The 18,114-nt window shown below is 30.1% G+C and overlaps 1 protein-coding gene across 1 annotated transcript in view; it reads left to right on the forward strand.

The window, feature by feature from the left end:
• LOC129987877 (rap guanine nucleotide exchange factor 2-like) overlaps positions 1 to 18,114 on the forward strand; it is a 475,413-nt gene that overhangs the window by 126,331 nt on the left and 330,968 nt on the right. The window contains exon 3 of the mRNA XM_056095850.1: positions 10,990 to 11,117. Coding sequence (XP_055951825.1) covers positions 10,990 to 11,117 — 128 coding nt within the window. The remainder of the gene's footprint in view (positions 1 to 10,989; positions 11,118 to 18,114) is intronic.

Raw genomic sequence — 18,114 nt, forward strand, 5'->3', positions numbered from 1 at the left:
GCTAGGGTTTACGGGAATTGAATTTTTTTTCGAATGAAATATTTAAAAAATTATTCATGATTGATAAGAATTGACTCGTATGTAGGTCGCGTAGTAGCAGATGAATGGTTTCTCTGATGATAATGGCACAAGGTAATTGGTATTCCAGAAGCAATTATTGATAACAAATGTACTCTCTACTTTATTGGAAAAAAAAAGGTGATTCGAATAAAATTGTAATAATTTTCCGTGAACATGACAGGAAAAGAATCAAGAAATTGAACACAATACAGAACCAGAGAAAATGGTCTCTTCAAAACTTTCTCGCATATTCCTTAATAGAAGTTTTATCCCTTTCCTCCCTCTACGCATAAAAATTCAGAAACTTAAGCAAGGATGCGAAGGCACGAGTGCTCAGCTTCAGTTGTAAATGTCAAATGCTTTTTCTGAATTTGCAAGCTGATGAACGGTTTCTCTCTAACAATGCGACTTTTATATCCAGCTTGTCTAATGGCATTTCACACAGTTTCAGCACTTACACTTCTGTTTATGATTTGAAAAGCTTCTGCAACAAGTTGGATGAACCATATGGTCGCAGCAATCTAAAGGAAAGTGTTAAAAATTTGTGTTTAGATGGATATTCCATTTTCCAGCAGGACAACGACCCCAAACAGAATGCACGTAACGTCAAAATATGATGTCTTTTTCATTGTAAACAGCAGTTGCACACACCACCACAATACCCCGACATCAATACCATTGAATACCTGTGGACCACACTGGAAGCAGTGGTCCAAAAACACAAAATTAGAAACAAAACCCATTTAAAACAAGTGTTGTAAGGAGAATGGGGCAAAATGTCTTCAGATACCACCAAAAATGGATCGAATGAGTACCATGACGTTTAGAGGCCATTTTAAGAGCCGAAAGACATGCAACTTAATAGTGACACTTTGTTTCTATGCGTGATAATGCAAAAATTTCATTGGTGTATTCTCAATTTTTTTGAGGCAAAATTCTACTCATGTTTATTTAAAATGCTTCCGAAACTTTTCGATTTAGAAGTTTTTCGTTTATTTTTCTTTATTTTTACTCTAAATTAAATCATTTGTTATGTGTAAAAATAAAAACATGTTTGCACTTACCGGTAATGTGTTATTTATATTGAAAGTCGGATTTATCAAGTAAAAGAAAGGTGTACTCTCAATTTTTTGAGTCACTGTACATTTCGGACCCGTTTTCTCAACCAGTTGAAATCTGATTTTGACACATAATTAGAATTTTAGATTAGAAATTACATAGCAAATTTGTTACAATCTATGAGTTTTAGTGTTATCGCGTTTGCATGAATAAGAACGCACAGACCGACAGATTTGCAACCCGTTTGATACGAATTCACACTTTAGATGCCAAAGCTGTCTTCCAAATTTGTATCTATCTATTTCTTTATTTTTTTAATCATCGGACTCGCTTTACTTGGACAGTCAGTTTTCTTGTGAATGGATTTCATTCAATAATTAATAGAAACCTATAAATTTAAAGTAAAGACTATATGTTGAATTTAGTCCGTTTTGCTCAAAATGTTTTTTGGTTATAGTATATAAATAAATTATCGTTGCGTTTCTTGATTAAACAATAATTCATTTGATAGTGAAGATTGTATGCTGGGCGAAATGACTTGAAGACACATGTTGTCTTTTCTGGGGTTTATTGGTAACATCAACAACAAAAGGCACACGATTACGCCATTGTGTAGTAGCCCTAGAGTACTACACATAAAATTTCTCGGGAGAGAGAGAGAGCCGAGATAACACTCCCCCTAGTACAGGAGTCCAGTTCGCTTCTGCTGGAAAAAAAAATATACTAAACAACAACAGGGAGACCACGTGATACATGATTGGCAGCTAATTCCGCACAGGAAGATCACGTGGTTAACTGAACAATTTAAAAACAATTTTAAAAACCAATAATTCATACATGAATGAAAATAGAAAGACAAGGCTTGCATTAATTATTTATTAATTTTTTAATTCAATCAGTAATTCGATGCGTTAAGTTTGGATTCAATCTTCTCATCCAAACTTAACGCATCGAATTACTGATTTTAGACAATTAAGTATGCCTTAAATTAAAAAATATTCCATAAAAGAGACAAAAATTCACACGGAGTACTTAAGTATCTTGTATTTTCCATTTGATCTTATGGATGAAAATAATAATAATCATCCAAAACAAAATATGACATGTAAATATTTATTTAAATAAATTCTCAATTCAACGAATTAATTGACTTCCTTAAGATTTTCCCCTTCAAGTATCGAAAAGCTTAACGAATATTTATACTGTGATATCCTTTATCTCATATTTATGCAAAAAGGTTACTTTTAGAGCCACAATCCATAATTTACCCAGAAATATTTTTGGACTCTACAAAATCCAAAAAGTAACTTCAAAAATGCATCATTGGGATTTATAGCCAATATCACTTAGTCTAAACGAAATCTTGTATCACAGAGCAGTTTGGTGATTTATCGTGGAGATGCAATTGAGAAATTGGCATCAGTACTTGATATTATTAAAAGCAAACGATAATGGGAAATGAATGGTTTGCTTAATTATGGTACGACAATTCGTTAAGTATTGCTCAATTGTTGAAAAGACATCATTAAATTTTCCACGACCTCTTGTCCTCAATCAATGGTAATTTTACTAATGGAAAATATGCTAATGCTTCATGTAACATTCTTAAAATAGAACTTTTTCATCAAATTTCTACGTATAGGTGATTGTTTTTTCCCTTAAGCTCTTATCTTATCAAGGTGGCATTAAATAATGAAAAGTTTCGTTTTTATTATTTATTTATTACTACGGAAAAAATGTTTATTTTATCAGTTCTGATATATTGCATAACTATAAGCACGCAAACAGTTTATATTTAACTAATTTTATTACCCAGTGTCATCTGGAATAAATAACTTTAATCTTTATTCGTCATAAATAATTTTTTTTTCTGTATGTCAGTTTGTCACAGTTTGCACTACATATTCAGGAAGTTACTGAAAGTACAGATATTTTCGTCGCTATTTTATGTTTATTAAAATAATGATTTTTGAACACTTATTTATTATTTAACTCGATTTGTTTCACAATTGTAAAAATAGATTTTCGTTATCGATTTTTCAATCTTTTCTTGATAATTAAAATTCTGAGATGCCGACGTCCTGGCATAGGGGTAGCGCGTCTTCTCCGTGATCTAGGCGTTCCGGTTTCGAGTCCTGATTTGGGCATGGTTGTTCTCTTCCTTGTGTTCTCTCTGTGAGGTGCGTGAATGAGCCCCCCTGTAAAAAGGGGGTTGTGCAAGTGAGTGTGTGTGTGCGATCTTCATTTGAGCTAGAAGTCAGACTTCTGCCCTCAGGTGTTCACGGGTTTTTACCCTCAGGAGCGACTGCGCAAAATTTGACTTAAAATAGTCACACGACAAAAAATAAATTCTGAGATTATGTACATTTATTTGCATGTAAATAGTGATAGTATAATATTCTAATATTTTCCAAGTTTATTGGTTAATTCAAAAATCTAATTCAATTGGTTTTCCATACCATGGTGCCATCTTTCGATGTATTTTAAAATTAAATTTTTAAGATTTCTTAAAAATTGTGAAAATGAATTGTAAATTGAAGTCTTTAAAAAGTAAAAAAATATTTAAAATAAAAAGCACTTTTTCCCCTTAGTAGATTATAATTTGTCGTTAAAAATTTATCATAATTATTTATCTTGTTAAATTAAATATCTTTAAAAATCTATTTTTTTTAATTGAAAATAGCAAGTTTACTCGAAACAGATTCCAGAAAAACGTGCGCATGTCTCTTGTCACAATTATGCTTTAACAGTTGTAGCGGACGGACAGACGGATGTATGTCTTTTTTTTATATTATAAACTTCAAAGACCGCGGTTCCCTTTGTAAAATCTGAGCTATCAGAGTAGGAGGGGTGTAAATTCATGGCCTAATTACATTGAATATCTTGGACTTAATACATGTTAAATCATTCAAAAATAGATGTCTTTCGCTGTAGTACCTGCTCAGTTTATTTATCATTAAAGTGATGTTCAAAATAGGAAGTCTATCTCAAGATTTATCTCTGGTAGTTTCGAAATTGGATATTAATATAAGTTACTATCATTTATATTATTTCATAAAAATAAGCCCTTTCACATAACAGACAGACAGACACAGAGAGAGAGAGAGAGAGAGAGAGAGAGAGAGAGAGAGAGAGAGAGAGAGAGAGAGAGAGAGAGAGTAATTAGAAATTCCTCGGCGGTTTCAGATTTTCATTCAAATACTTAAGTCACATTAATAATTTATCACAATATTTTATTTTGTATTTAAATTTAAGAAAGCTCGATTGCCATATGCATTAAATTCTGTGTCCACCTCTTTCTCACCATGTATGAAAACAACCTGACCTTATATAAAGGCAATCCAAAAAGACTCGCCGTTATGTTTCAAATGTTACATTCTACCATCAATAAAAATTTTAATAATAGAATAAAGCATCAGAAAAAACAGAAATAAAAATATTAAAATGCAACTTTTAATTTGACATTCTTGCATATGCAGTATAATGAATGTACTTCTATAAATAAACGGATATTTCACAAAAAATTAAAAACATCCTTTTGTTCCTTTCGTGTGTATAGAAGAATTCTAGATTTAATTATTACTCTTGTAGGATTATTTGAGTAATTCATTCATTTTCGTAATTATTACACCTATTCCGGTATTGATATAGGTCAATGTTTGCATTAAATACTGACTTAATTCGAAATGTTTAAGAGAATTATTAAAAAAAGAAACTACAATTTTTAGTCAAAATTAAGATAGTCTTCATATCACTATTTTAGAAAAAAAAATTATATGTTTCATCTGGGTATGAATGTTTGTAGAACCTTTATAATTGGAAAAATTTTACATTAAAAAAAATCCATAAGTAAATGTAAAAAAATAAGCAAATTTTAATGTCAATTATTCATATCAATTAATACTGGAAGGCTGTGCCATTCTTTTAATAGTTTAAATTTGATATCTGGTATAAATAGCAATTGCTTTAGTAATGCATAAAGTAATTACTGAAGAGCAGTACCTTTAAATGAAAAATGACAGAAATTCTAGAACTTTTAAAATATCGCTTCTTTTTTTAATATTTTTAATTTATTTTATTTCAGATATTTTACTATCATTAAATTAATAATTAAGATTTAATTAATTAATAATTATGCAGAATGTAATTTTTATTTCTCCCAGTAAAAGCTTCAATTTAAATCAGTCGGTTATTTAACTTCATTTGTAGACAGTAGATGGCGATACCAGTTTTAGCTTTTGATATAACGGCGATATGTTTGAAATATAATTTCACTGTTACCGTTTTAAACCGTTAGATTCTACCGAATTCTATTTTTAAAGTATTATGCAGCCATATTATAAAATATATGGCTACGAAATGCTGTGATCTGAATTCTGCAATTGTAGCATAAGGAAGGAATCTAAAATAATTATCAAATTTAAGTATATTAAGAAATATGTTGTTGTTGTTTTATTGAAGGGATAGTAATTTACTCTCGTTAAAATATATTTAAGTGAATTATGTATAAACCGTTCTTTAAAACTCTTTGCCATATAAGCTTCATTATATATACAATAATAACAGTATAATAATATACTGCTAATCTTGCATATTTGAAAAATAATTATTTCTTCATTTTGTCATATTGTCATACACTATTTTTAATGGTATAAAGCTAGCTATTTCCATTAATCTTATCTTGCTTTCCACAATATGTATGAAAATTGAAACTATTAACAATACTATTTCCAGTAAATCGGACTCTATAATCATCGATACAGTTCTCAACATGGAATCGAAAATACAACACATGAATTCTGCTTCACAACATGAATTCTGCTTCGGTAATATTAATAAACAAATATAAACAAGAAAATCCTTTCAATGGTGACATTTCGTTGTCATTCGTCACACAAATTCATTAACATTTTTATCCATTGGCTATTAATCAATTTTTTTCAAATCCAATTTCTTGTTTTATTTTCCTACATTAACCTGTGCAGCTTTGAGGTTCGAACTCGTAACGTTAGGGTTCATAGCCGAGTAACAAAGCCACTAGACAAAAGTGTACACTCTTCTCCGGAAGTTGTTATCTGGCTTATGATGTTACCACCACAATAGTCCCCCACCAGGGAGTCGGTAGAGTTTATCGCGCCAGTTATGGCGAGCGACGAACGTGATTATCGCGCCAGGCGTTATGGCGAGCGACGAACGTTGATATCGCGCCAAGTGTTATGGCGGCCGCCGGCGTGCGTGTGTGAGTGATTGCTGCCGGTAGATGGAGCCACGACAGCAAAACGAAGGATGCGGTTGTTCAGAACCAGGGTCACCAATGTGCAGGTTGATGGTTCGAACTCGCAACGTTAGGGTTCATAGCCGAGTAACAAAGCCACTAGACAAAAGTGTACACTCTTTTCCGGAACTTGTTAACTGGCTTATGATGTTACCACCACAAACCCTTATCGTGGCAAAATTGCTTTTTTGAAGAAAAGCAAAAAAAAAAAAAAAATGTATATATAAAAATGTGTAAGAACAAACATTTAGGCATGTGTATTTTATAATAAACATACATATTTAGGGGTACAAACATAAAAATAAAATAAAACTTACCTTAGATAAACCTGAGCGGCGCATCTTGACGGTGATTTTTCACAACTGATTTAAAATTATGACAGATAAACTACTATTTTGATTTTTGAAGTATAAATAAACGTCTAGAAATGTCATGTTTAATAAAACTGAGTGAAAAATTATTTTATAGTGGTAGTATATTTTTATAAAGTTGTATGTATGGTATACTATACAAAATGAACATAAGGGTTAATGTATATTTGCTGTTATGAAGATTTTTATTTCCTACCGAAAATGTGAACATGATAAACTTAATGGCGTATAGTTAAATATTTTTTTAGTATTTAAAGACTATTTGGATGCCATTAGTTTCATAATTAATACGTTTAAAAGGTAAAATATGTTCGAAATAAAATTCTTAAAGAAAAATATTAGTCATTTATCATAAGTTTCCTAACTGTGGATACCAGTGCCTAGTGAGCGGGTCGTACAATATTATTTTTAGTTGCAGGAGCTTTGAACTGAGAAATATTAATAAAAGTATTAATTAAAAACAATGAACTTTACAATATTTCAGTACTTTAGAATTTTTTTATAGTAACAAAATGAATGCATAAAATAAAGATTTTCCGTTGTTTATATTAATTAACTTTTTTATTTTTGCGTGTTTTTACTTTATCTATCGAAGATCAGGAAAATATTTTTACCTCGCAAAACGCATCCTACAGTAAACAAGAAGCTTACTGCTTCCAATGCATGAAAGTTGTTTAACTAAAGCATAATAAGTAGCAGGTTTTATTACAAATGAATTTTTATTCTTTAATACATTTAACAAACACAAATTTTTTAAAATTCCTTTTACATTTTCCCCTGCCCTTATTAATGCTTAATTTATAATTTATTATTTTAAATATGATGAAAACATTCCTTGAAAATATCCATTTTGGTTGTAACAAAATTAGACACTCAATTATTTGAAGAAAAAAATCGTTACATAGCAAGTTAAGATTTAAAGATTTATTTATTTTTTAAATCAGAATTAACAATTATTTATCTTTTAAAGGATGTAATGTCTAAAAATGTTTAACAAATTTGTTGTTAATTTGTTTTTATAAATTTGCAATGCATTTAAGTAATCTGGTTTTCTTCATTCATTTTTTCTTATTAAATTCTTATGTAAGTGATTATTAACTTAGAATTTTTCTTTCCCTTAAAAGAAATCAAGGCAGACTCTGTTAGATTGGGGTTTCAAAGCATGTTCTTTATACTCATTCATCATTTTTCAGAAGAAATAAATATCTATGTTTTCTAATGCTGCCGCTCATCTTTTTAATTTCATAGAATATGAACATCATCATAAGCTTGATATATGTAAAAAATTACATAATATTATAAGCATTGTTTAAGCTTAAATTGATTATTAAACCAATTTAAAAGCAAATGTAAAGTAAATGTAAATTGGAAGAAATATTAATAATAGTTTTTTGCAGTAAATATATACAGTATGACAATGTTTTTCCATCTGGAACAAAGTTTTATTGAATTCAAACAATAAAAATTTCTAAAAGAATATTAATAAATATATGACCACATATATTTATTTTATCATTTTCGATAATTATTTATTAATTTAATTATATTTATTTTTATTTTAAAATTTTACGAAATTCAACATTATTTCCTCTTTTCCTATTTTAAATATATTTTATTTTTTGCTGTAAATAATAGTAGATATATCGGTATTAAAATTCATTTGAATTTCTTTTAGAGAAATCTTGATGTAAAAATAAACTATAATTTTTTGTTTGATATTTTCTCATAAATCTAAAAAGGTTTCACTACTAGTAAAGTCAATCTTATTCACAATTTTAATTACGATTATTTTTTCAATTGCTATATAAACAAATAAAGCGAAAAGAGCAAACCATATTTTATTGCAGTCTTTATCCAATTTACTAACATATTTATTTTATTAAAACAGCTAGTGCTGCCATCTATCGACCTCAATCTACTATTTTTTCTGCACAAAAAATTACAAATAAATATTTTAACGAGAAGTTTGAAATCAAACTGTTAGAATTAATATATAAATATATTCTGATAATGAAATAATAATAAGGTTGTGTTTGATCGAAATTGCTTTTTCGAAATCATAACAAAATATATATGTAAGGGTTTATGTGTGTGCATTTATCTTTAATGCAGCTTATCATGATATACATTTGACTGTGATTTATTTATAATTTTTTAATTATTTTATTTAAATTGATTTATGTTTGTAAAAATAGAATGTTTTAATTCGACTTTTCGCTCACTTCCTAGCAAATTTTTGATAATTATATATTATTGATGCAATGTTTTAATATTTTCATATGAATTCATCATAAACCAAAGTTTGATTCCGTGCCAGTGGCGTCACCTGATGATGAGATCGATATTAACTTATAATGATATAACAGAATAACGTAGTGATAACAACAGAAGTAAAGGTAAAAAGAAAATCGAAAATATATAAATTGAAAATATTCGTTTCTTTTTGTGTTCCCATTAATGAATGTGTTTTTAAAAGTTGCATTTAACTAAATTTATTCCGTCAAATTTCAAACAAACAACAGCAGGCATTCACACGGGTAATGACGGAATGTAAGGACTATCAAGAGTCGTTTAAAACTTTAGAACTTAATTAAACATTATATAAAGTAAATAGGATGCATGTATCATAAAAATAAATTATAATCTTATATTTTAGTGTTATTTTATATTTGTATTTGCTTATATACTTACATACAAATGCAACATGTTTCTTTTACTGCTAATTAAATAACTAATTAGTGTATACTGAAGAACTGAAAAGATATGCCTTTGATTTTTTAGGAGATTCTTGCAAGTTCTGCACATTATGCAAAATTGTCTTTAATTAGAGATGACATTCATCTTTAAAAATTGTAAATATCTACGTTCGTGTATTCATTTAAAAAATATTTTTAAAAATTGGAACATTTATCAATGGAGCCAAATAAATATCATTAATTAGTGGTTCTCTATTAAAACTGCATCCTTCGATATTCCCGCTTGTTTATGCCTTTTTTAAATTTGATGTCATAAACAAGTTGTTGTGTTGTTGACTCTGCTTTTCTATTCAATGAGAAAGTCGGTTTAGAAATTGTTGGAAATATCGTTTTCGTTTCATTTTCGGATAAACAACTAATGCTTGAAAAAAAATTTCGTTTCTGTTTTTATACTTGTTTACTTTTAAAACTAATAACCATATGATAAGCTTATTTCTTTTAATGAATAAACATTTCTTTAAAACCTGAACTTTATTGTTTGATGAGTTTTTCGATTTTGAAATGATGTGTGTGTGTGTGTGTCTATTTTTGTAACTCTGCAGTAAAACATTGTATATATATATATATATATAATATATAATCTATTCTAACTTATTTATGTTATTGGCAATGTGTGAAATTCACAACCACATATGCATTTCATGGAATGCCGAAAACTTGGCCGACAGTGTATGAAACGACTATTTCAAACATTACCTAGACTACAATGACAAATATATATCCGAGACATGAAAAAGAACCCATTTCAAAAAACGTGGGTGAAGTTACAGCAGATTGTGAATTAAATAACATACAGAGATGCCCGTTTCTGCTACTTGTTATGTATGAATTAAAAGGAAACCAGTGAAGCGCATGCATGCTTAAAGTGTCGCCAAAAATTTATATCGTCCAAGGCTATGTTAGTATATGCATTATGTTTTTCAAAATGAATGACATGTTAAAAATAATAACCATATCATGACATGTTTTGACTCTGTGCTCTTAATTTCTCATTTTATTGAATATCTATTATATGCAATGTCTAAGAAAAGTACAAATAATTATCATTTTTCATATTTTGACTAGAAATGCTCGACATTATATAGAATGCCGCCGTTTTGTACGTTACCAATAACATATTAATGGATTATGCTTCTAATAACGAATGTAACTTCTTAATAACATACTAGATCTTAATCTTACGGATAATATGTCAACCTTTAACTTTTATATAATTTAAAAATTATGATACGTTCAAAATACATGTAAATATTCTGAGTAAAAGTGAATATTTATAAATATGTGTTTGATTTTTTAAAAATGGATGAACCAATATGATACGTCTGAAAGTCGTTTTCTTTGTTGTCAGATCATTGTTTTTTACATATGCTATCGTTCACCACTTGAGGATTTTATCTCTTCCATTATTAATGTGTGCAAATAGGATAAAAATGTATATAGTTTCTTAAAATATTATTTTTTTTTCCAGGATCATCAGATTATTTATTCATACTTGCATGGACTCGAAGCGCTGTCCTCGCTTCGAGAAGCGTCTCTCAGGGCCCTCTGCAAAACCGTCCGTTATGAGGCTTACGAAGCCAATGATATTTTGTACTGGTAAGTCTGCATTTTCTGTTTTCTTTACATTTTTCTCATCTTATTTGCTTTTTAAATCATATTTTTATTTTTTTAAATCAGGAGTTATCCTGAGGAAGGAACTACTATCAAAATCGTTCATTTGATTTTCGTTTGCTAAATTACACGCTTCAACAGAGTGTATTCTAATCGCCAAAAAATTAGACCTTTATGTGGTAATGAATTCATTTTCATGAGTGTTTTTCCTGAGTCTAAAATTTTCTGACATGACAAAAATATTTCAATTGTAATACCTGCCTGCCAGTTTGCTGATAACTTAAATCTAGAATAACAAAATTCGTTATATAGCCTTTTTGTAGACTTACCGTATTCTATCAGATATACCCTTATTGAAAAAAATATTCTATTTAATTTTGCTCAGTATCTAAATATTGGAGATCTATCTTCAATCCTTGTGATGGAAATACGGTAATTCAAAAACATAATGAGATAGATAGATAAATTTAAGAATATGACTTTTGCTGCTAGTGTTGTAGCCCAATATCAAAATTCTTATCTTATTTGCCAAAGAGATAAGAAAATCTATAATAATAAAATTCGTTATGCCAAAGAGATATAATGCCAAAGAAGTGAGAAAATCTAGAATAACAAAATTCGTTATATGGCCTTATTGTAGACGTACCGTATTCTATCAGATATGGCTTTATTGAAAAAATATTCTATCCAATTTTGCTCACTATCTGGGTATTTGAGGTCTATCTGTCCATCGTTGCGATGGAAATACGGTAATTCAAAAAGCATAATGAGATATATAGATGAAATTACGAATAAGACTTTTGTTGCTAGTATTGTAGCCCAATATCAAAATTCTTATCTTATTTGCCAAAAAGATAAGAAAATCTATAGTAAAAAAATTCTTTATAGGGTCTTACTGTAGACATACCGTATTCTATCAGATATAGCCTTATTGAAAAAATATTCTATCCAATTTTGTTCAATATCTGGGTATTTGTTGTCTATCGGTCCATAAATGAGATGGAAATATGGTAATTCAAAAGCATAATGAGATAGATGAAATTAGGAATATGACTTTTGCTGCTAGTATTGTAACCCCGTATCAAAATTTTTATCTTATTTGCCAAAGAGATAAGAAAATCTAGAATAACAAAATTCGTTATATGACCTTATTGTAGACATACATATTCTATCAAATATGGCCTTATTGAAAAAATATTCTATCCAATTTTGCTCAATATCTGGGTGCTTGTAGTCTATCGGTCCATAAATGAGATAGAAACACGGTAATTCAAAAACACAATGAGATACGTAGATGAAATTATTAATACCGTTTTTATTGTTAGTATTGTAGAATAATATCAAAATTCTTATCTTATTTGTCAAAGATATTTTTTTTTTTAAATCTAGAATGACAATATTCATTATATAACCTGATTGTAGACTTACCGAATTCTATCAAATGCGGGTTTATTGTAAAAATATTCTATCCATATTTTGGTAAATATGCGGATATTTAAAGTTCACCGTTGTGATGGGGCCGTGGTGGACTGGTGGTAAGGTCTCGGCTTGTGAGCTATAGGGTTTCAGGTTCGACCCCATTCCACCGAAGAACAGCCGTGTAATGGGGTCTGTTGCAGGATAAATCCGTCGAGAGCAAACATCCTCCCGTTGGTATGGTATGGTGTGGTGTGGTGTGGTGTGGTGAGGGGGTGCCATCTCAGGTGTCGTCCTCGTCATCTGAATGCGGTTCAAAATTACGAGGTCCGTCAGAAAATAGCCCTAGTGTTGCTTTAACCGGGACGTTAATATAACTAAAACTAACATCACCGTCGTGATGAAAACATGATAGCTCAAAAACACGAGATAGATAAAATTAGGAACAGGATTTTTGCTGCTATAATTGTAGCACAATATCAAAATTCTTATTCTTTTTGTCAAAGAGGTGACTATTTGTCGATCTGTGTATTTGTGCGTATTCAGACATAACCTAAAACTGCCTTTAGCTAGATCGGAAATGTTTAGTACATGACAGTTACATTAATATTCGATCGACTGCGCTATGGAATATGATTTGACATTGCTCTGTGACAGTAATAAACTCAAAAACAAACAAGCAAGATAAATAAGATTTAGTATGTACTCTTGACATCAATAAATCTATATCTATTTTAGATCAAATAAGTCAACAAAAATTGGTCTAAAGTCTATATCCTCTCCTGTTGATTATACTAAATACTAAACAGATCATACCCAGCAAATATACTGGAATGTGTGTATCGTTTGTATTTTTCTGCAGTTGCCATGCATATAGATATTACTAAACATAAATCAAAATGAGAAACATTTGACTAATTGGTTAAAGTGATACAGTGGAATTTAAATTTGTTTCACCATATTTCAAAAGCAAACAGCGGCATATTAGCTAGATTTTTAAGATATGATAATGGAACCACCTACAGTGGTCTTCTCAAAACTTTCTCGCATACTCTCTAATAAACTTGGCATGACAGAGCATGGCATTGGCGTACGATAGCTATGAAATATTAAATTTTGGCATGAATGTAGCATTTTCACTGAATTTATCGTTTCATCCTTAACGAGTTATTTGGCGACTCATCCCTGACATGCGTTAAAAGCATCAAAAAATTGAATTTGTTTTAGGTTCGTTTTTCTTAACCGATTGAAATAAATATTTGACACAAAACTGCGCTTGTAATCACAAAATCTCATACCAAATTTGATATATTTAAGTCATTGCGTTTTTGACTTACCACGTTAACAAGTATATGAAAACAAAGACCGACAGACAGTTAACCCGTTGTTGGATTTGGCTCAAAATTTGACAAGTTTCTACACTAAAGATATTAAATCTGTGTACCGAATTTTATCTTTGTAACTCTTTTTTATTTTGCAATTATTGTGCTAACTTATGTTCGGACAGACGGACTTTCTCTGAACAGATCTTCCTCAAAATTTGATAAAAATCTGCAAATTTGGTGTAAATATCGTATACCAAATTTCATATATCTAGCTCAAAGTATTTTTGTGTTATTTTTATCTCAAACAGGCGGAAGGACGAACATTTTTCAAAAAGGTGTTTTTCAAACTTGGGAAAGTCTAAAACGTGAAGATTTGTCGAAATCTCGCGTTCGAATTTTTTAACGATTACTAAGCTTTCTCTCTATACTACGTATAAGAAAAAGTTTATAATAATACCTCACTCATTTTTTAAAGGAGAAAACTAATAGGAAAAATAAAAATTTTAATGAAAATTTCATTATGCTAATTATTGCGAATTTAAAAAGAATAGAAGATCATATTTTAAATTTATACTTTTTAAAGAAATAGGGAAAATTTTATGAAAAGATTTCTTTCACGCAAAAGTTTCTCGAAAATAAGAAAAGTAACAAACTTTTTTGTCAATAATACTATAGGTTTTTCTTGAAATTCATTTTATGAAGCACTTTTCTTTTATCAGAGTTTGGAAACCAATCATGGAAATTATTGAACATTGCGCTTTTTCCATTCCTAATCTAAATTAAGCTTAAAAGCTCATTAATAGCTTGATTAAATGCGAAATAAAAACAAAGAATATTCAAATTTGTCCCTTTCGAGATCATAAGTGGAAAATTTCACCTGAGATATAAAAGTAAACAAAATTCCAAAACTCTTATCACATTAGAAAACGAATGACAAACGATTACACAATTCCATTTTTCCAAACATGAAACGAGTTGAATTATCGTGTAAAACAATAACCCATAACATTCCCTCTATCTTTCAAGAAAATAACAGTATATCTGTTCCACATAATACAAAAGACAACGAATAGCGGAAACAATTGATCTCCCTCCTCGGCTCTTCCACCATTCTCGTGTTCCAAGTAAACTTGGGGGGATGTATCCGAATACTTCTCCCAAACAACAATTAACAACGGATCCTTTTTAACGCCCTTTGTATGCGATTCCCACTCTGAAAGCCCTTAGGGGAGAAACCAAATCGAATTTCCTGCTTCGTCTCTGCAAATCCGATTGGTTAACTCTTTTCACGATAATCGAATCGGACACGAGCATTCTTAGAGAACCCAACAAATCCAGGATACATTTCACCGATTGTTTCTTTTTATTCCCTCCAAAAGGCCCAGTGTCTTCATTACAGCTAATTAACAACGGCAGGGAAACGAAACATTTTAATGATGTACCAATGCAGGAGAAATTGTTGCTTGTCTTGCAGTAGTTGCCGTATGCGTTGGATCCTTCCTCTTCTCTTCTTTGCATAACAAACGTCTTCACGGTTCGTTTCGAATTTCGAGTAATGACGTTTTCCAGAGAGCTTTCTCTGTTTCTCTCTAATCACAAATTGAAGATGCTACTTCTGCTGTCTTTTTCTCGGTTTTGGAAGCGTTTGTATGTGTAAATCAAATTCGTAGATGGTGGGGGTTACATGAGAATAGGATTGGATTGCGCAATTCGATGAACAAAAGGAAAGGGTTTTGGTTTCGACGATAATAATGAGCTTAGTTTCTATCCCGTTTTGTGTGTTATTGCGTTTTCTAACACAGAAACTTGAGTTGAATGAGTAATTGTGTTAAATAATAAAGCGTAATTGACACTGGTTGGAGAAATTTCTAGATTACGAATACCAGCACTTATTTCGGTAAACTCGCGCTAAAAAGTACAGTGGTAGCATATTGCACTAATTTTATATTGTTGATTTGCTGTTTTTTCCACTGTTACAAGTGTAAACAGAATTGATAATAGTGATTTTAGGTGATAATAATACATATTCAATGATGTTAATAATAATGAAATTAATTTTTGCCCTCTTTGAGTATTTATGTATCAATCACAGTAGCAACATTGGTAAAATCAGTAATTGTGAAGAATAATAAACAAAGCATGACTGACACCGGCGACAAAAAATTCCAGATTACTAGTTGCCAGCATATATTTTGGTAAATGTGCATTAAATTTCCTCAATAACAGTAGCAACATTGGTAAAATCAGCAATTGTGAAGAATAATAAACAAAGCATGACTGACACCGATGAGAAAAATTCCAGATTAATAGTTGCCAGCATATATTTTGGTAAATATGCATTAAATTTCCGCAATAACAGTAGCAACATTGGTAAAATAAGTTATTGTGAAGCATAAAAAACAAAGCCTGACTGACATCGGCGAGAAAAATTCCAGATTACTAGTTGCCAACATATATTTTGGTAAATATGCATTAAATTTCCGCAATAACAGTAGCAACATGGGTAAAATCAGTAATTGTGAAGAATAATAAACAAAGCATGACTGGCATCGGCGAGAAAAATTCCAGATTACTAGTTGCCAGCATATATTTTGGTAAATATGCATCAAATTTCCGTGATGGCATTTTACACTGTGTTTATAATGTTTTTGCTGTTGCTGTATTATTTCCACTGTTACAAAGGTAAACAAAGCTGATTGGTGATTTTAGGTGATAATAATGAGTGAAGTTCAATGATGTTGATAATTATGAATTTAATTTTTGGCAAATTGTTGTATCAATTCCAGTCGAAATATGGGTAAAAATAATAATAGCGTATAATAAACAAATTACGACTGACATTGTTGAAAATAAATTCCAAATTACTGGGTTCCAACGCATATTTAGGTAAACACGTGCTAAACGAAGCGCAATGATAGAATACTGCACTATATTTGTATTGTTGTTTTGTAATGCTTTTACTGTCTCTGGATTAGTTTCTACTGTTACAAGGGTTGATAATAACGATTTCAGATGATAATAATAAATTAAGTTCAATGATGCTGCTAATTGTGAATGTAATTTTATTCAATTTTTCTATCAATACCAGTCGAGACATTGTAAAATTACGTATAATAATAAACAAAGCATGATTGACTTTGTTGAAAATAAATTCCAGATTACTAGGTACCAGCATGTATTTGCGTAGGCACGTTCTAAACGAAGTCCAAACGAAGAAAATTGTACTTTGTTTGCACTGCTTTATACTCCCAGTCTAGATTGCACTCTTGCTAAGTTAACAAAGCGTTAATGAAAACTTCCCTGCGACTGCATAGGGATATTATTCACAGTTTTATCTATACTCTGCTGAGATCCGTATTGTTAAATGGACAGTAAAGGCAACTGCCTACATGCCCCCAAGAGCTTGCTTTATTTGTGATACTTTCGAAATAAGTTAATTTCATAGCTTCATTTGTTTTTCGAATTACGATTCTATTATTCGAATTTCTTCAAATGAAAATAGTTTTTGATTTTCAAAATTTAATTTCTCGTTCCCCTTCTCACGTTTTTCAAGTCATTTTCAGATTAGTTTTTAGTGACTCATTAGTCAGACGTTTTATTAGTCTTAAATTGAGCTAAGAAAATGTTATAATTTTTTTGTCATTTTGTTTTGATGTTTTTATAAGCGAGATACTGAAACTAAAGATAACTTTTTTTAAAAGTAACCCTCTAATTAAGGGTTTGTAATCGCCATTTGTCAAAATATTATCTTTATCTTTTAATTGCATATGTCCGCATGAGCAATGAAAGTAGTATGATTTATAATGTAAAAATATAATAAATATTGATACTAAAAGGAGTTTTAGCTGTTTTATATGGATATTAAATTCTTAAAAAGTCAATCCCGAATATATGTTTAGAAATTGAAGCTCAAAAGAGGCGAGCGCACAACTTACCATGCTAAGTCCCTTACAAGCCTTCATCTGGCCTGGAGCCTGCTTATAGGCTTAGCATTAAACTTATTGACACATACCTATTTTTGTCACAAACGGTCAACTTATTAGTCTGTAATTAAGGAATTTGGTTCTTCTGACTTTATATATACAGAAAAATATGATCTAGTTGACGGAATAAAATCTTTTGAAAATAGGTTTCAAAACATACAGCGGGAGTATATAGTTTTTAATCCAGCAGATAGCTTAACTAATACAGAAATAGTTAAATTTGCATTCAATTCTTATCAAAATAGCCTCAAAAAAAAG

Source organism: Argiope bruennichi, chromosome 10 (assembly GCF_947563725.1).
Source record: "Argiope bruennichi chromosome 10, qqArgBrue1.1, whole genome shotgun sequence".
NCBI lineage: Eukaryota > Metazoa > Arthropoda > Arachnida > Araneae > Araneidae > Argiope > Argiope bruennichi.